Source organism: Dama dama, chromosome 22 (assembly GCF_033118175.1).
Source record: "Dama dama isolate Ldn47 chromosome 22, ASM3311817v1, whole genome shotgun sequence".
Taxonomy (NCBI): Eukaryota; Metazoa; Chordata; class Mammalia; order Artiodactyla; family Cervidae; genus Dama; species Dama dama.
Window position 1 is genome coordinate 19,919,171 of NC_083702.1, and position 19,780 is coordinate 19,938,950.

The 19,780-nt window shown below is 37.8% G+C and overlaps 1 protein-coding gene across 3 annotated transcripts; it reads right to left on the bottom strand.

The window, feature by feature from the left end:
- Positions 1-362: 362 nt before the first annotated feature.
- On the bottom strand, positions 363-13,302 carry LOC133043737 (C-type lectin domain family 2 member D11-like). Of its 3 annotated transcripts, XM_061124914.1 has the most exons (6): positions 12,991-13,296; positions 8,616-8,740; positions 8,353-8,514; positions 5,575-5,750; positions 4,897-5,003; positions 363-2,926 (listed from the first exon to the last, which is right to left on the bottom strand). In XM_061124914.1, exons 3-6 carry the CDS (start codon positions 8,468-8,470, stop codon positions 2,806-2,808), a joined length of 522 nt encoding a protein of 173 aa, XP_060980897.1. In that variant the 5' UTR covers positions 8,471-8,514; positions 8,616-8,740; positions 12,991-13,296; the 3' UTR covers positions 363-2,805. The 3 variants fall into 3 exon arrangements, with proteins under 3 accessions (XP_060980897.1, XP_060980898.1, XP_060980896.1); XM_061124915.1 differs by lacking the exon at positions 8,616-8,740 and having other exon boundaries at positions 5,575-5,699; positions 12,991-13,302; XM_061124913.1 differs by lacking the exon at positions 8,616-8,740 and having other exon boundaries at positions 12,991-13,293.
- Between the last annotated feature and the right edge of the window lie 6,478 nt (positions 13,303-19,780).

Genomic DNA, 19,780 nt, shown 5'->3' on the forward strand with positions numbered 1-19,780 from the left:
TTATCAAAAAGACAGAGACAAGTTTTGGCAAGAATGTATAGAAAAGGGAACCCTTATGCACTGCTGGTAAAAATTTAAATTAGTAAGCCACTATGGAAAGCATTATGGAATTTCCTGAAAAAATTTAAGAGAGAAATATCATATGACCAAGCAAGTTCCTCAACATCTTATAGCTCCTTCCACACACTATTTTAGTTTTACTTTATTATTGCATACTATTTCACTTTATGGACATATCAATTTGACTTAGCAGCACTTCTGTTGATTTATATTATGTTTTTTGTAGTTATAAATTCCATAGATTTAAATCTTTAATGAAAATGAATAAATCTTACAAATAAATGAATAAGTATATAAGTAAATACATTTTAAATGGTTAAGGTGTTTAATGTTACATCTTTAGAAAAAGCTGAGCAGACTGCTCATTCTTTCTGATGCCTCCTGTGAGCCTGTCAAACACTTGTGCTTCCAAACTGTCCAGCCAAGGAAGCAAAGGCAATAAACAGAGAGTGAATGCATCTTGCATTCTTCCTGTCCCCTGTCCCCTTCAGTCAAAGTTTGCTTTGTAAGGAATTAATTTCCTATGGCAGTCAGGGTTCTCCAGGAAAACAAAACTAATAGAATGTGTAGAAGATTCACTTTGAAGAATTGATTCATTTGATTGTGTTGTTGTTTAGCCACTATGGTGTATCTGACTCTTTGAGACCCCATGGACTGTAGCCTGCCAGTCTCCTCTGTCCATGGGATTTCACAGGCAAGAATACCGGAGAGGGTAGCCATTTCCTTCTTCGGGGGATCGTCCCAGTCCAGGGATGCAACTCAGGTCTCCTGCACTGCAGGCAGATCTTTACCACTGAGCCATTGGGGAAGCCCCTAATTAAACATATAATATTTATACATATATGGAAAATTAATATATACAAAATTGCATAAAATTATACTAAGAAACTGGCAAGAAAGACAAATATCATACGATATCACTTACATGTATAATCTAAAAAAAGGCTACAGATGAACTTATAAAACCGAAATAGTGTCATAGGTATTGAAAACAAGTTAAAACCAGGGGGTAAGGAGTCGAGGAGAAAGGGAAGTAAATAGAGAGGATATGTTGTTAAGTTACTATTTCTACTTTTGTAGACTCATGAGTACAGTGTAGCTAATGCTGTAAAAATTTAAAACACTTTATCAAATTCAATCATAGATTCTGAGATTGGGTATCACATGGCTAATGGGTAGAAGTAACTATTTGTGATTTAATTAGAGTGGAAGCAGGATTTTAAAATCCAATAAAGGGTAAACAAAAGATTGGTATATAAAATACCAAAACCAAAATATTGGTTTATAGGGATAACATTTATTGAGCACACTGAAACATAAACACCAAAAATTGAAGTGTACAAGGCATTTTTTTCAGTGTTTCTAATGTTTTAAAATATAAAGTCTATAATAAATATTATTCTTAGTAAATTTTTGGGGGGGAGCTGCTTGGATCTTACTGGCGGCATGAGGAATCTTCTCTATGGGTTGTGGTATGTGGAATCCTGTTTTGTTTTGTTTTTTTTTTTTCCTTGCCAGTTTCTGTGACGTCTTTCTTCTTTCCTGCTTTTTGTGGTAAGATTGTTTTTTTAAATTGGAGTAAAATCTCACATGCCTCAACCAAAGATTCCATAGGCTGTACAGCTGATTCACTTTGTTATAAAGCATGTGGAATTTTTAGTTGCTGCAAGTGGGAACTTTTGGCTGAGACAAGCCTGGGGAATCTTATAGTTTTAGCATGCAGGATCTAGTTCCCTGATCAGGGATCGAAACCAGGCCTCCTGCATTGGGAGCAGAGTCTTAGCCACTGGACAACCAGGTAAGGCCCTAGTCTTGGGAATTTTAAGAATTTCCCTATGTAAGTGTGTTTTTTTTGTTTGTTTGTTTGTTTTTAATTTAATGAATTAGTTAATTTTTGGCTGCGCTGGGTCTTCCTTGTTTTGCAGTTTCTCTAGTTGCAGAGAGTAGGAGCTACTCTTTTTTTTTTTTTCCTTCCCATTTATTTTTATTAGTTGGAGGCTAATTACTTTACAATATTGTAGTGGTTTTTGCCCAGGTTGGATGCATGAGACAAGTACTCAGGACTGGTGCACTGGGGGCTACTCTTCACTGCAGTGCAGGGGCTTCTCATTGCAGTGGATTCTCATGTTGCAGAGCACAGATTCTTGGGCACTTGGGCTACAGTAGTTGCCGCTCATGGACTCTGGAATCCAGGCTCAGTATTGTGGCACATCGGCTTAGCTGTTCCGTGGCATGTGAAATCTTCCTGGACCAGCAATCGAACCCATGTTCCTTGAATTCGCAGGCAGATGCTTATCCACCGTGCCACCAGGGAAGTCCAAAAAAATTTTCCCCATACATTTGTAAGTGATGGTAAGATAATTTCGATTGTGTTAACCAATTAATAACTTTTCTCATCAGTGATTAAAATCATTTTGCATGGCTTCAGTTATCATAGTTATTTTTATGGTCCCATATGTGCAAAGAAAGTACTGTCTGTATATAAAAAGAGGCATTTGTTCATATTGACTGGGTTCAAAACATACATATCAACTCATATTATATAACACTTACTTAATTTAGAATCATGCTCTTCCAAACCCCTGTATCACTCAAGTATACCTTGTCTCCTTGCTGTTAACAACACTATAAATGAATATTGGTGATATTTTTGGAAGAGCAAGCAATAGAGCAGCAACTGTATATAATTTATGATGCATCTCTTGGAGATCATGTGTGAAATTCCCTATAAAAGACTTGAAGAATTTAAGGACATGGAATAGTTATTTTTTTGCTGCAAATCCATTTTCTATCTGTGTAACTTCTGGCACTACTAACTCCAAGGTCATTCAGGTAGCCACATGTCGCATCTCCTGTGATGGCAAACCTAAAACCAAACACAAAAATATTTCAAAAGCATAGACTGGACATCTTACATTCATTCCTCCTCTGTATGTTTCAGCACCCCCACTTCGGTTACTGTTAAAGTAAACAAGAGAAAAGTGAAAATCTGTTGTTCATAAGTCTTCTGAGTAAATATACACTATTTCTGTATTTAGTTCCTTTTATATTCTCAAAGTCTCTACTGGAGTATCAGAAGATTATCACCATCCATCCCAAATCCAGTTATGTTGTTGACTAGGTATTCAGAGACATTACTTTGCCAACAAAGGACCGTCTGGTCAAGGCTATGGTTTTTCCAGTGGTCATGTATGGATGTGAGAGTTGGACTGTGAAGAAAGCTGAGTGCCGAAGAATTGATGCTTTTGAACTATGGTGTTAGAGAAGACTCTTGAGAGTCCCTTGGACTGCAAGCAGATCCAACCAGTCCATCCTAAAGGAGATCAGTCCTGGGTGTTCATTGGAAGGACTGATGCTGAAGCTGAAATTCCAATACTTTGGCCACCTCATGGGAAGTGTTGACTCATTGGAAAAGACCCTGATGCTGGGAGGAATTGGGGGCAGGAGGAGAAGGGAACGACAGAGGATGAGATGACTGGATGGCATCACCAACTCGATGGACATGGGTTTGAGTAAACTCTGGGAGTTGGTGATGGACAGGGAGGCCTGGTGTGCTGCGATTCATGGGGTCACAAAGAGTCGGACACGCCTGAGCGACTGGACTGAACTGAACTGAACTGAGCTATTTAACTAGTGCTTGCTGTGGTAGCCAAGCGAACTGTTGCCGTGGGTGGTGATAGATGAAAATTTCACACATTGAGATATAGGGAAGTCATTCTGGTTTATAGGTGAATTAAATTTTATGCTATTAAAAGCAACCTGCTTGTGGCCTATCAAGCATACATTATACTTCTGCTTTAATTACTAAAGAAAATGATACATTGACCAGAAGTAAAAATGTCCATGTTAGAAATAAAGATTAAAGGTCCCTCTTCTTGAGACATCAATGCTGGTTCTCCTTTGCTGATAAGACTCCCTTCCCAGGTGCCAGGGTCATATTGATCCCCTGTGTATGTGCTGGTCTATTCTTTTTTTTTTTTTTTATTCTGGGGGAAACCTCGAAGAGATGTAACCCTGACTTGTTTAATGTTCTCTGTTCTGACAAGATGTAAAACTGGGCTAGAAACCCTGTTTCTCTGGAGCGATTTCTCCGAGTAATCTAGGAAGTGGTCTAGTTCAGTCCTCAACTTGGTTGAGGACTAAAAAACATTTTCTATTTTTATTATCGATCATTTATTGATTTATTATTGATTATTTTCATTGCCAGTGGCCTTGAGTGAAGAACATTTTTAGTGCTCTCCTGACCTGTTTCATACATGTGTGAAAATAAAGTGTTTACTTGCTAGTAAATTCTTAAAAGGGCTTAGTTTTCATTGAGGGAAGTGACTGTGATTCTATTTGCTCCAATGTAATGATTACATTCAAAACATCCCCACAGAAGCACTCACAATCCAAGAAATGTTACTAAGTTCCTCCCAGAGATAATTTAGGGAGGATTCCCACTGGTTCCCTGACAACCTTCCTTTTAAGAATGAACGTAGCAGATGAAAGAGTGGACTGAGGGTCTGTGGATATCAATTCTTAGTGGCTTTCTAAGACTGTAGGACTCTCGTGTGCCTCAGCTATTCTCTCTACCTTTTAAGTAGGGAATTAGCACAGTTTAAGTCAGTGGGTGAAAGTGGAAGAACTACATCCAATGTTATCATCATGATAGAGGTTTCAACTGAAATCATATTAAAGTTTTTCCAAAGGTGCAACTAATAAATGGAAGAGCATACAAAGGATTTATATTTCTTAATTCATAACCTTTCCATGATATTAAATTTATTTTCTCATAAACACAATTCATACCCAAAACCACATGTAAATACAATAGAAGAAAGTCTATAAACTTACGAGGCATTATATTTAGAGTCGTCTGTCCATTTCCAAACATGATGTGATGATTCTCTACTAAGGCCAATCCAATGGTCAGAAGGGCCTTTGTATCTTAGCAGGAAGTTCTATTATAAAACACCAAAAGCAAAAACACATTTCACCTTCATTTTACCCTTGAATCGTCTTCCCCTTAGCCTCCCCTCTTTAAATGGCAGCCTAAATAATTGATAAGTTTAGAATCTGGTGGGAGACTAGTCCCAAGGGCTCAGCTTAAGTCACTCAAATATCTCTGATCCTAAATTACATTAAAGTGACCACACATCCCAGTTTAACTGAGAAAGTCCCAGGTTATGCCTGTGGCACCAACTTATTATTAATATTGTCATTTTCACTCCCCAAAATGTCCCAATTTGGGTGAAAAATTGCATGATTACCATATGTCTTTGTACAATGGGAACAATACTTTTAACTAAAGGTTAACTATGAGGATACAAGAGAGAATGTGTCTAAATTGTCTCACAGGGCTCCAGGCAGAGAACATACTCAAGAAATATCAGGCACTAATATGCACTCCAAGCCCCCAAATCTGCCTGGAATGGGACCCATCCTCTTTTTTCAGCTGTCACCCTATGCAGCCTATAGCCTTCTCAGGGGCTAAATATTTAACAAAGAACATGATCCAAAAATACTCCTTACCAGCTCCTCCTCGGTTTCAAACTGAGCAAGAACAGCTTCTTCTGAAGTACAAAATGTCTGACTGAATGTCCAGTTCCTTGTCTCATCCGAAAAATAAAAACATTTTCTTCCAAATCCTATCCATCCTTTTGAGCAGGGAACATACAAAACACATGAGTCCAGCTCTCTCCTTCTCACTAAAAGTTGGACAAACAGTAAATGTTACAAATTTTCTCATCCCTTTCATCTATTTTTCCACTTACCACCCTGAGGTCAGTCTTTTTTTCTTTATGTGTGTTTTTTTCTTTATGCATACATATATGCATATATGTAACACAGTATATATGTGTGAAAGTCACTCAGTCTTGTCTGAATATGCAGTCCATGGAATTCTCCAGGCCAGTGGATCTTCCCAACCCAGGGATCGAAGCCAGGTCTCCCACATTACAGGCAGTTTCTTTACTGTCTGAGCCACCAGGGAAATTCCAAAACGAGGGGTTTGAAGAAAAACATGATCGAATATCAACTAGACTCTTGTACTTTTACGACTTTGGGAGATAGCATTTTGTTTTTCTTCACATCTGAACAGGAGCTACTTTCAGTTGGTAGACAGATTTTGAGAAATGCCTTCCATGCCCAAATGTGTTTGCTTTTCCCACTAAATAGCTTTCCATTATATGTATTTGAGAATCATTCATTACATAATTTCCCTCATCATCATATTTTGCTTCCAGAAAGACATTCTCAGATGCCTGGCTATGTAATAAATATCCTCTACGGATGCTGCCCTATTTCAGTTGTGCAGAACTGCTGAGCTATAATGCATTGCCAACTAGTATTACTAATGCCCTTAGGGTGCTACTAGCCATAATGATTTATAAATCACCAACTGCTAATCAATATTTGGAAATTTGTTTGCATTTCACTGCTTGCCCAAACAACAGTCTTTTCTAAGATCATTTTCTTCTTTTGGTTTCTTGGAGAATGCAATATTGAGATATGTGATCACTTGCTGAGTGCAAGCTAGGGGTAGTTGTTTTCCCTAAATGATTTTATTAGATCGAGAATTGCCTTGGAACAAAATGTACTACAGAAACTAATATGTGAATAAATGTATGTGTATTTTATATGGTGAACTTTTACCCGAAGTCAGTCTTGAAGTATGTATTGTACATTCAATTGTTGCCTCCTGGAGTCATCACTAACAGTCTTATCTCAGGCACAAAAGCCATCAGTCCATTGATCTTCAAGCAGAGAATATGTGAACCTCACTTCCCAGGGGTCCATGGACACTAATTGTTATAAAGAAATCAACTTCTGTAGCATTTAATTTCTGTAGTACTCTTTCCAAGCATCATACAGATTTCCCTTTCCCCACAGCCTCTTTATATCAGTCCTTCTTACTCTGGACAGAAGACAGGCAAATTCCTTACCTTTCCTAGGTTTTACTATGCTACATTTCTTAAGGGTATAAAACCTTCTAGTAGACAAAATATAGCACAGTTCAAATATTGATTTTAGTACGAAAAATACAATGTAAGGTTTCCAGATTTTTTTTGTTTTGTTTTATGTGAATTTCTGTCAAATATGTGTAAAAATATATGGGCCCTGATTAAATACTCTGTAACCAGCAATATTTCACAGTATAGGTTATGGGAAGAATAGATGTTTTTGCTTCATAATCTCACTTTTCCTCCCTTATCCAACCTGATAGGAAATAACTATTGACTCAACTTTCAGAATAGACAGATTCTGATACCCTGTTCCACCTCCACTGTTACCACCAGGGCCAAGCCCTGTCCTATCTGGTTAGACATACAACTAATCAGATCTACAGCTTTGTCCTAGTAGCTGTTCCTATGTCTAACTTTTCTTCTAACAATCTGTTCTCAATGTAATAGTCAAAATGATTATTCTACAATGAAATTCAGATCATGGCATTCCTCTCCTACAATTTTTCTCTCCTAGTTCCTTCCCATTGCACTCAGAACAAAATCCAAAATCTTTAACTGACTCATAATACTGTGACCCCGCAGCCCATTACTCTTCCTCATTCTCACCTTGCTTCAGCTGAAGAAGCCTCTTTGCTGTTCCTCAAACCTATCAGGAGATTCCTCCTTTCATTCTACTTGTTCCCACCATCTGGAATGCTTTCCCCACATAGTCAATGGCTCCTTCATCTCCTTTAATAGTTTGCTGAAAAGTCATCCTCTCAAGGAGGCTTGCCCTGGACACTTGTACTCCTTGAGTGAATGAGTGAAAGTTGCTCAGTCATGTCCGACTCTGCGACCCCAAAAACTATACAGTCCATGGAATTCTCCAGGTCAGAATACTGGAGAGGGTGGCAGTTCCCTTCTCCAGGGGATCTTTCCAACCCAGTGGTTGAATCCAGGTCTCCCACATTGCAGGCAGATTCTTTACCAGCTGAGCCACAAGGGAAGCCCAAGAATACTGAAGTGGGTAGCCTATCTCTTTTCCAGCAAGTCTTCCCGACCCAGGAATTGAACCGGGGTCTCCTGCATTGCAGGTGGATTCTTTACCACCTGAGCTATCAGGGAAATCCCTTGTAGTCCTTACCCTGTTACTTTTTCTTATAGTATCTGTGTCTTCCTGCTAGAATAGGAGTTCACTGGCATGGGGATTGTGTGTGTGTGTGTGTGCACGCGCATGTTTTGTTCATGGTATACCATACCTCAAGCACTTCACACAGTGCCTGATTCATAATGGAGCTCAAGAAACATTTATTGACTATATAAAAGCGCAAAGAATATTGTAAAGTTTGGATAAAACACAACTTACCTGGGAAAAGAGGATAAAATAGCATTAGATTTGCAGTTAGGGATGCAAAGAAGATGAAATGATAAAACTTGGCAGAAGTTACAAAAGATTTAATTGCCAGGTATATCCTTTGGAGCATTCTTCTCGATTGGCTCAGCAGATAAAGAATTTGGAGTAATTTACCTATAAATGCAAATGTCAGAATCTCAATCTCATGGACGTATTAGGGAGAAAAGCTTGACTTGATTTAACACAGAATCAACCTGTAAAGTCAGCTGACTCACCTCCCCTCTCCTGTCGCCAATCTCCTTCACAAGAGATCAAAGTCCACAAATGATGGCCATGACCCAAAGGGGACCAGACTAAGAGTTTTTTCCCCTACAGAATCTTTCAGTAATTGGAAGAAGAGCTAGGGAAATAGTAAGAAACAAAAAGAGTAGAAATCAGGATAAAAAAAAAAAAAATCCAGATTTACCTCCTTAAATGGGAAATCTGGTTAGAAGTACTGAGAGGAGCATTAGAAAATTAATCAATGTAATTCATCATATTAACAGAATAAGAGAAGAGATAGGATATGATCATCCCAGTAAGTATAGACAAAATATGTGAAAAACATAATATTCATCCAAGATAACAAATTCCAACAAATTAGGAATTGAAGGACATAAACCGATACTTGTCATTTGCAGAAGTAGTACAACTAACATGATATTTATTGGTGAAAAAGTGAACCCCTTCCACCAAAGGTCAGAAACAAGGCAAGGATGTCTGCTCTCTCTCACCAATCCAATTTAACATTTTACTAGAGGTTCTATCAGTGCCAATGAGGCAAGAAAAGTAAATAAAAGGCATAAAGATTAGAAAGAAGTGAAAGTGTTTCTAGAAGTCACATCCACTCACCTCCCAGTAGAAATATCAATTTGAAAATTATCTGCACATGAAAATACCTTCCCCAGAGCCAAGGATTCCAGGCACACCTACTCCCTGCCTCATCCCAGCTCCTTGCACTCCAGCAATCCCAGGCAGATAATGCAGCCTCAGACAGCTTCCACCCCGGGCTTCCTGTGGGATCCTAGGAGTCCAAGCTCCTGTCTTCCCGCTGCACCTGCCAACTCCAGCAGCTCTAGGTGGAGCTAATGTGATACTTGGCTCCTGGTGAACTCTTGGGGACCAGGCTGCCAAAACCCTTCCCTCAGGACTGGGCAGTCCAGAAAAGAGAGAGAACCATTCCCCCTGGGAAAAGGGGAGTAAAACAGCACCCGACTTCGCTACACATCCCAGATCTGCCTTCCCCAGTATCACATCAGGCTTGACTCTGCAGCCCTATGTGACTCCCTGCAGGCTCCCACTAACCCAGGACCCCTCATCCTAGTGCTTGACAGCTCCAGTGAACCAAGAGACACCAGGCTCCTGGCAGGCTCCTGGGAACCCAGGCCTGCTTTCACACCAAGGATTTTTGGCAAAGAATATGGGCCTGAATGTGGTGGGGAACAGTGGACAGGCCCTGGAGATCAGACTCTCAGACTTAGCTTTGTGTTTGTCTGTCGTCTCTGTGTGTCCCTGCAAACGTTTATTCACCCAACTTCCTCTTTTTTCATGTCCATGTCAATGACCTTCCTCCCCTTTGCAACCCAAGCCACCACACCCAACATGTTTTGTCTTTAGCTGGAGATGGTATTTCATGTGAAGTTTTTGGCCACTTTGACCAGTTACTCAGTTTTTTTTTCCCCCCCATTTATTTTTATTAGTTAGAGGCTAATTACTTTACAATATTGTAGTGGTTTATGCCATACATTGACATGAATCTGCCATGGAGTTACATGTATTCCCCATCCCGATCCCCCCTCCCACCTCCCTCCCCACCCCATCCCTCTGGGTCTTACCAGTGCACCAGCCCTGAGCACTTGTCTCATGCATCCAACCTGGGCTGGTGATCTGTTTCACCCTTGATAATACACAAGTTTCAATGCTGTTCTCTCGAAACATCCCACCCTCGCCTTCTCCCACAGAGTCCCAAAGTCTGTTCTGTACATCTGTGTCTCTTTTTCTGTTTTGCATATAGGGTTATCGTTACCATCTTTCTAAATTCCATATATATGTGTTAGTATACTGTATTGGTCTTTATCTTTCTGGTTTACTTCACTCTGTATAATGGGCTCCAGTTTCATGCATCTCATTAGAACTGATTCAAATGGATTCTTTTGAATGGCGGAGTAATATTCCATGGTGTATATGTACCACAGCTTCCTTATCCATTCGTCTGCTGATGGGCATCTAGGTTGCTTCCCAGTTACTCAGTTTTCCTGAATCTGTCCCATGTATATTTGTTAGCCAACTTTTCTTTGATTTTCTCCTGTTATCTATGTCAAATCAATTGAATTCTTAAACCAACCAGAAAAGCAAAGGAAAATTTCTTCTCACTCTATGGTTTGTCTCTTCTTGTCTCTCTCTAAATTCAAATGCCTTATATTATACTCCAAACAAAATAACCAATTTTCTAATTTGAAAAATAGTGTTGGGGATTATCTCATAGAAGAACAGAGAAATGAACCATAATACTGGTCTATTGGTTTTAACTTTAGTTCTATGTTCTAGAAAACCTAGTTAGCTTACAGGAGCAGTTTAAATTAAAAATAATAATAATAATAATAACTTTCACATTTGCACTGCTCAAATAGTTTCAGCTACCTAAGCCCTTGGCTTAGCTAGTAAAACATTAAAGCTCTTTAAGAACTTTCTTTTTGATTAAGTGTGAACCCTGTGTTTCAGGAAATTCAATATCATCTTGTCCTTGATAAAAAATAAAATTCAGAGAAAGGGAGAAGGAAAAAAGAAAGATGGAAATGCATGTTTTTACCAGAAAATAGATGTTCAGTAAAAGGTATTCTTTCTGCTGGGCTGAAGTACAAGTATGTATGAGCTATATTTTTTCTCTTTCTCATCAAATTCCTTATAAACTAAAAATGCTAAAGGGTTTTTGGGAGGATGGCTTTAGCATCCTATTCCCAAACCCACACATTTGTTTTCTAAATTATAAAATAGGATCTGTACACCAATATTCCCAGTTTGGAGGCAACTTTTTTTTAGTCAGTAACTATTCATGGTTTTATTAAACAAAAGTCTCTTTAGGGAACAGTAAGAAATTAGTTCTCAGCTAATATCAACTGGGAAGAGTAGAAGGAGGTTATAATCATTTTTTTGTAATGCAGGGATGTTGATAATAACAACATCAACCATATAGATACTATATTTCAACAAATGCTTTTAATAATCAATCACTATGTTATATTAATACTGATGTTCTCACTAAATCAAAACTGTTATACTTATGGCTGATTCATGTTGATTTTTGGCAGAAATCAACACAATATTGTAAAGCAATTATCCTTCAGCTAAAAATAAATAAATTTTAAAAAAACTGTCTAACTAAAATGGTTAGGTTTAAAATATGCTCATGTTTTTTATGTTCATTACTGAAAATCTCTGGTAAGACACATTAAATAAACTATTTTGGTATCATACTCTAAATAGGATGACATAAAGCTTGGCCATATAAGATCCACTATAATCAAAGGAATAGAGAATGAAAGAGAGAGAGAGAACACAGTAGTACAGCAGACCCCATGAGACATAAAGCAGAAGAGAGACAGAGAGGGAGAGACAAGAGAAAATTATCTAGACACAAAATGGGCCTCAATAGATTTTAGCTGAAGCATTTAATGATCTCACTGAAAAATCACATTTATCCTTAACCCCAAAAGGAAACTTTGCAGGCTATTTTTGGGACCAAGGGAAGGAAAGTATACTTTTGTATTTACTTAGAATTTTTTTTTTTTTGAAGAAAACTGACTTTTATTCCTATTTCTTTCAGAAAATGTGATGCTATCATTCAAGGCCCAGGTGAAAAGTAACTTCACAATAATGCCATCACCAACTCCCTAAGTTTCATTAAATATCTTGTCACACTAATCACATCAAGTTGTAGTAACTCGTTTGTCTGTCCCTGAGATGATGAAGCCCTGAAATCAGGGTCTAAATGTAATTTGTCTTTGTAGCTCTCTGTCTAACAAATAGCAGGTTCTAAACATGTGATTACTAGATTCAACCACACTACAGCATAGGTGTCATAGTGAATTCTTTTTAGCATATATATGTATTTATTCTTTTTAAAATTCTTTTCTCATTTAGGTTGTTACATAATATTGAACACAGCTCCCTGTGCTATACAGTAGGTTTGGGCAACTTTTAGTAGTATATATATTACCAAATGTTGGTGTCTCTTTACCATTACTCTGAGATATAATCGTCTGTTATTTAATATCATAATGTGACTTGCCACAGTGCAAGGTTGCCAGCAACCTGGGGAAAATATAAAGACTAATAAAATAAACCCAAAGAGCATTTTTCTATTAACCTCCTGTAACGTAATTCATGTGAAATATTTAAATAACATAAACAGTAGCATATTAACTGATATAACACTTACCTGTCCTCTTAGCCACCTCTAGACCTTCAAACCATCTCTCCTTCTACAGAGGTGAATTGTGAGGTACTGATATTCCTGAAGTGCAATTTCTATCCTGTCAGTAGTCAGTGGAATAAGAATTCCCCTCCCCAGCCCCCATTTTACTTTGTCAAAGTTTATCAATTTTCACTTACCAGATCGCCCCTCTTCCACATTTTCTCTGGAGGTAGGGTCTCTCTGAAAAATTTTCAAAGTCTCCAACACAGTAATGTCTCTATTTAATCAAGAACATATGGCACTGTTTCATAAGTAGTTGCAAAAACAGGAAGTGAGAAGTGAAAGCAGTAAACTCCCATCCAGTAAGTGAGCTGCAACAAGATAAGTGAAGTTGACAAAGAGTTTTAGAATTATAAAATCCAAAGTGCTTTTAACTTAGAAAATCTACCCTATAATCTTCTTTTCCCTGTCAAAATGGAATAACACAGACCAGATTTATTTTCCTGCCTGAATCAACTAAAAGAAAAAGATTAAGTAAAATGTGTAGAAAAAACTTCCTTTTCATTACTGGGCACCAATCAATGAACGGCAGTGATCCTTTCATGAGATCTGCAATTGCTTCCGTTTACATCACAGACATAGATTTGTCAGTCAGTCAGTCAGCGCAGTCACTCAGTCATGTCTGACTCTTTGCAGCCCCATGAACCACAACATGCCATGTCTCTTTGTCCATCACCAACTCCCGGAGTTTACCCAAACTCATGTCCATTGAGTAGGTGATGCCGTCTAACCACCTCATCCTCTGCCATTCCCTTCTCTTCCTGCCTTCAATCTTTCCCAACATCAGGGTCTTTTCAAAAGAGTCAACTCTTCACATCAGGTGGCCAAAATATTGGAGTTTCAGCTTCAACATCAGTCCTTCCAATGAACACCCAGGACTGATCTCCTTTAGGATGGACTGGTTGGATCTGCTTGCAGTCCAAGGGACTCTCAAGAGTCTTCTCCAACACCACAGTTCAAAAGCATCAATTCTTCAGCGCTCAGCTTTCTTTATAGTTCAACGCTCACATCCATACATGACTACTGGAAAAACCATAGCCTTGACTAGACGGACCTTTGTTGACAAAGTAATGTCTCTGCTTTTTAAAATACTATCTAGGTTGGTCATAACTTTCCTTCCAAGGAGTAAGCGTCTTTTAATTTCATGGCTGCAATCCCTGTCTGCAGTGATTTTGGAGCCCCCAAGATATAAAGTCAGCCACTGCTTCCACTGTTTCCCCGTCTATTTGCCATGAAGTGATGGGACCAGATGTCATGATCTTAGTTTTCTGAATGTTGAGCTTTAAAAAGGTTACCATATCTGGGGAGGGAAAAAAAAGTTACAATATCTGGTTGAATTTACAGAATCACTGAATAAAATAGTTGAGATTTGTACATAAATTTGTTTCTGTGCTAAAGTCCTGTTTAATCTAATGCTATATTGCTTCCATGTGGTATAAACTTATATTCACAGGCACCTGTAAATAAATAGTTACATATTTCCATTCTTATGCATTTGGAAATACTGAAGATCTATTTACTTGTTTACTAGCAAAGGAATTTTTCCTGCATACCAAGGATGCTCTTCTTTTAATATTTACATCTCTTTGAATCTGTATAATTGTATGCTTAAGACACACAACAAGCAGTTAATTATATGAAATTTTTCATTTATAGTGTATATATTGTCCAAGTCATTGTATCCTAAAAGTTATTAAACTATTATTAGTATTCATTTCACTTTAGTAGTAAAATAAATGAATCTCACAGTCTATGTAACTTGCCAGTATCACACAGCTACCAGTGGCCAACCAAGGCTCACACTCTCTTGTTCATTTTCAAAGCCCATCCTTGTAACCATGAATTACACTTCTACCATAGTTTTTCCCCAGTTAGAATTTTTGCCGAGGCTTTATTCTTGCACTGCCTGTTTACAGCTTTTCCAACATAATATCTTCTGAATGACCACAAGCATCAGATCTTTTGAAATGAATCCTTGAGTAGTACCTTGTTCAGATACTCATTAGTGTACACACAAAAAATAAATATCTGATCATTGTCTACCATCTATAACTGTACACTTTTTCACAAGACATAAACAAGAATTTGTTTTCTTTTTCTTTTTTTTTCATTAATTTTTATTAGTTGGAGGCTAATTACTTTACAATATTATAGTGGTTTTTGACATACATTGACATGAATCAGCCATGGATTTACATGTGTTCCCCATCCCAACCCCCCTCCCATCTCCCTCCCCATCCCATCCCTCTGGGTCATCCCAGTGCACCAGCCCTGAGCACTTGTCTCATGCATCCAACCTGAACTGGCGATCTGTTCCACACTTGATAATATACATGTTTCAATGCTATTCTCTCAAATCATCCCACCCTCACCTTCTCCCATAGAATCCAAAAGTCTGTTCTATACATCTCTGTCTCTTTTTCTGTCTTGCATATAGGGTTATCGTTACCATCTTTCTAAATTCCATATACATGCGTTAGTATACTGTATTGGTGTTTATCTTTCTGGCTTACTTCACTCTGTATAACGGGCTCCAGTTTCATCCATCTCGTTAGAACTGATTCAAATGTATTCTTTTTAAAGGTTGAGTAATATGCCCAGAGAAGGCAATGGCACCCCACTCCAGAACTCTTGCCTGGAAAATCCCATGGATGGAGGAGCCTGGTGGGCTTCAGTCCATGGGGTTGCTAAGACTCGGACACGACTGAGCAACTCAATTTCACTTTTCACTTTCATGCATTGGAGAAGGAAATGGTAACCCACTCCAATGTTCTTGCCTGGAGAATCCCAGGGACGGGGGAGCCTGGTGGGCTGCCATCTATGGGGTCGCATGGAGTCGGACACGACTGAAGTGACTTAGCAGCAGTAGCAGCAGCAATATGCCATTGTGTATATGTATCATAGCTTTCTTATCCATTCATCTGCTGATGGACATCTAGGTTGCTTCCACGTCCTGGCTATTATAACCAATGCTGCGATGAACATTGGAGTACACGTGTCTCTTTCAGTTCTGGTTTCCTTGGTGTCTATGCCCAACAGTGGGATTGCTGGGTCATATGCCAATTCTATTTCCAGATTTTTAAGGAATCTCCACACTGTTCTCCATAGTGGCTGTACTAGTTTCCATTCCCACCAACAGTGTAAGAGGGTTCCTTTTTCTCCACACTCTCTCCAGCATTTATTGTTTGAGGACTTTTGGATAGCAGTCATTCTGACTGGTGTGAGATGGAACCTCATTGTGGTTTTGCTTTGCATTTCTCTGATAATGAGTGATGTTGAGCATCTTTTCATGTGTTTGTTAGCCATCTGTTTGTCTTCTTTGGAGAAATGTCTGTTTAGTTATTTGGCCCATTTATTTTTCTGGAATTGGGCTGCAGGAGCTGTTTGTGTATTTTTGGAATTAATTTTATGTCAGTTGCTTCGTTTGCTATTATTTTCTCCCATTCTGAAGGCTGTCTTTTCACCTGGCTTATAGTTTCCTTCGTTGTGCAAAAGCTTTTAAGTTTAATTATGTCCCATTTGTTTATTTTTGCTTTTATTTGCATTACTCTGGAATGTGGGTCATAGAGGATCCTGCTATAATTTATGTCAGAGAGTGTTTTGCCTATGTTTCCCTCCTGGAGGTTTATATTTTCTGATCTTATGCTTAGATCTTTAATTCCATTTTGTGTTTGTTTTTGTATATGGTGCTAGAAAGTGTTCTAGTTTCATTCTTTTGCAAGTGGTTGACCAGTTTCCCCAGTGCCACTTGTTAAAGAGGTTGTCTTTTTTCCACTGTATATTCTTGCCTCCTTTGTCAAAGATAAGGTGTCCATAGGTTCATGGATTTATCTCTGGGCTTTCTATTATGTTTCATTGATCTATATTTCTGTCTTTGTGCCAGTACCATACTGTCTTGATGACTGTGGCTTTGTAGTAGAGTCTGAAGTCAGGCAGGTTGATTCCTCCAGTTCCATTCTTCTTTCTCAAGATTGCTTTGGCTATTCAAGGTTTTTTGTATTTCCATACAAATTGTGAAATTATTTGTTCTAGTTCTGTGAAAAATACCATTGGTAGCTTGATAGGGAGTGCATTGAATCTATAGATTGCTTTGGATAGTATACTCACTTTCACAACATTGATTCTTCCAATTCATGAACACGGTATATTTTTCCATCCATTTGTGTCCTCTTTGATCTCTTTCATCAGTGTCTTATACTTTTCTATACATAGATCTTTTGTTTCTTTAGGTAGACATACTCCTAAGTATTTTATTGTTTTTGTTGCAATGGTGAATGGTATTGTTTCCTTAATTTCTCTTTCTGTTTTCTCATTGTTAGTGTATAGGAATGCAAGGAATTTCTCTGTGTTAATTTTATATCCTGCAACTTTACTATATTCATTGATTAGCTCTAGTAAGTTTCTGGTAGAGTCTTTACGGTTTTCTATGTAGAGGATCATGTCATCTGCAAACAGTGAGAATTTTACTTCTTTTCCTATCTGGATTCTTCTTATTTCTTCTTCTGCTCTGATTGCTGTGGCCAACACTTCCAAAACTAAGTTGAACAGTAGGGGTGAGAGTGGGCACTCTGGTCTTGTTCCTGACTTTAGGGGAAATGCTTTCAATTTTTCACCATTGAAGATAATGTTTGCTGTGGGTTTGTCATATATAGCTTTTATTATGATGAGGTATGTTCCTTCTATTCCTGCTTTCTGGAGAGTTTTTATCGTAAATGGATGCTGAATTTTGTCTAAGACTTTCTCTGCATCTATTGAGATATCATATGGTTTTTATATTTCAATCTGTTAATGTGGTGTATTACACTGATTGATTTGTGGATATCGAAGAATCCTTGCATCCCTGGGATAAAGCCCACTTGGGCATAGTGTATGATCTTTTTAATATGTTGTTGGATTCTGTTTTCTAGAATTTTGTTAAGGATTTTTGCATCTATGTTCATCAGTAATATTGGCCTGTAGTTTTCTTTTTTTGTGGTGTCTTTGTCTGGTTTTGGAATTAGGGTGATGGTGGCTTCATAGAATGAGTTTGGAAGTTTACCTTATTCTGCAATTTTCTGGAAGAGTTTGAGTAAGATAGGTGTTAGCTCTTCTCTAAATTTTTGGTAGAATTCAGCTGTGAAGCCATCTGCTCCTGGGCTTTTGTTTGCTGGAAGATTTCTGATTACAGTTTCCATTTCCGTGCTTGTAATGGGTCTGTTAAGATCTTCTATTTCATCATGGTTCAGTTTTGGAAAGTTATCCTTTCCTAAGAATTCATCCATTTCTTCCAAGTTGTCCATTTTATTGGCATATAGCTGCTGGTAGTAGTCTCTTATGATCCGTTGTATTTCTGTGTTGTCTGTTGTGATCTCTCCATTTTCATTTCTAATTTTGTTCATTTGGTTCTTCTCCCTTTGTTTCTTGATGAGTCTGGCTAACTCTTTGTCAATTTTATGTATCTTTTTCAAAAAAACAGCTTTTAGCTTTGTTGATTTTTGCTATGGTCTCTTTTGTTTGCTTTACATTTATTTCTGCCCTAATTTTTAAGATTTCTTTCCTTCTACTAACCCTGGTGTTCTTCATTTCTTCCTTGCTAGTTGTTTCAGGTGTAGAGTTAGGTTACTTATTTGACTTTTTTCTTATTTCTTGAGGTAAGCCTGTATTGCTATGAACCTTCCCCTTAGCACTACTTTTACAGTGTCCCATACGTTTTGGGTTGTTGTGTTTTCATTTTCATTCATTTCTATGCATATTTTGATTACTTTTTTGATTTCTTTTATGATTTATTGTTTATTCAGAAGCGTGTTATTTAGCCTCCATGTGTTTGCAGTTTTAATAGCTTTTTTCCCCCTGTAATTGAGATCTAATCTTACTGCATTGTGGTCAGAAAAGATGACTGGAATGATTTCAATTTTTTTTTTTAATTTACCAAGGCTAGATTTATGGCCCAGGATGTGATCTATTCTGAGAAGTTTCCATGTACACTTGAGAAAAAGGTGAAATTGATTGTTTTGGGGTGAAATGTCCTATAGATATCAATTAAGTCTAACTGGTCCATTGTGCCATTTAAGGTTTGTGTTTCCTTGTTAATTTTCTGTTCAGTTGATCTATCCATAGGTGTGAGTGGGGTATTAAAGTCTCCCACTATTATTGTGTTATTGTTAATTTCTCCTTTCATATTTGTTAGCATTTGCCTTACATATTGTGGTTCTCCTATGTTGGGTGCATATATATTTATATTGTTATATCTTCTTGGATTGATCCTTTGATCATTATGTAGTGTCCTTCTTTGACTCTTTTCACAGCCTTTGTTTTAAAGTCTATTTTATCTGATATGAGTATTTCGACTCCTGCTTTCTTTTGATCTCCGTTTGCATGAAATAATTTTTTCCAGTCTTTCACTTTCAGTCAGTATGTGTCTCTTGTTTTGAGGTGGGTCTCTTGTAGACAGCCTATATAGGGGTCTTGTTTTTGTATCCATTCAGCCAGTCTTTGTCTTTTAGTTGGGGCATTCAACTCATTTACATTTAAGGTAATTATTGATAAATATGGTCCCATTGCCATTTACTTTGTTGTTTTGGGTTCGCGTTTAGACAACCTTTTTTTTGTTGTTGTTAAATACAACTTTTCTGTGTTTCCTGTCTAGAGAAAATCCTTTAGCACTTGTTGAAGATCTTGTTTGGTGGTGTTGAATTATCTCAGCTTTTGCTTGTCTGTAAAGCTTTTGAGTTCTTTTTCATATCTGAATGAGATCCTTGCTGGGTACAGTAATCTGGGTTGGAGGTTATTCTCTTTCATTACTTTAAGTATGTCCTTCCATTCCCTTCTGACCTGAAGAGTTTTTATTGAAAGGTCAGCTGTTATCCTTATGGGAATCCCCTTGTGTGTTATTTGTTGTTTCTCCCTTACTGCTTTTAATATTTGTTATTTGTGTTTGATCTCTGTTAA

What these genes read in the sequence shown, in the direction of transcription:
- LOC133043737 (XM_061124914.1), bottom strand. Translation starts at nt 8,470, where the DNA reads ATGCTCCAAAGGATATACCTGGCAATTAAATCTTTTGTAACTTCTGCC. An exon ending in ATTTTATCCTCTTTTCCCAG is followed by an intron (nt 5,751 to 8,352) that starts GTAAGTTGTGTT and finishes TCCAACTTTTAG; the next exon opens with TGAGAAGGAGAGAGCTGGAC. An exon ending in TTGAAACCGAGGAGGAGCTG is followed by an intron (nt 5,004 to 5,574) that starts GTAAGGAGTATT and finishes GTTTTATAATAG; the next exon opens with AACTTCCTGCTAAGATACAA.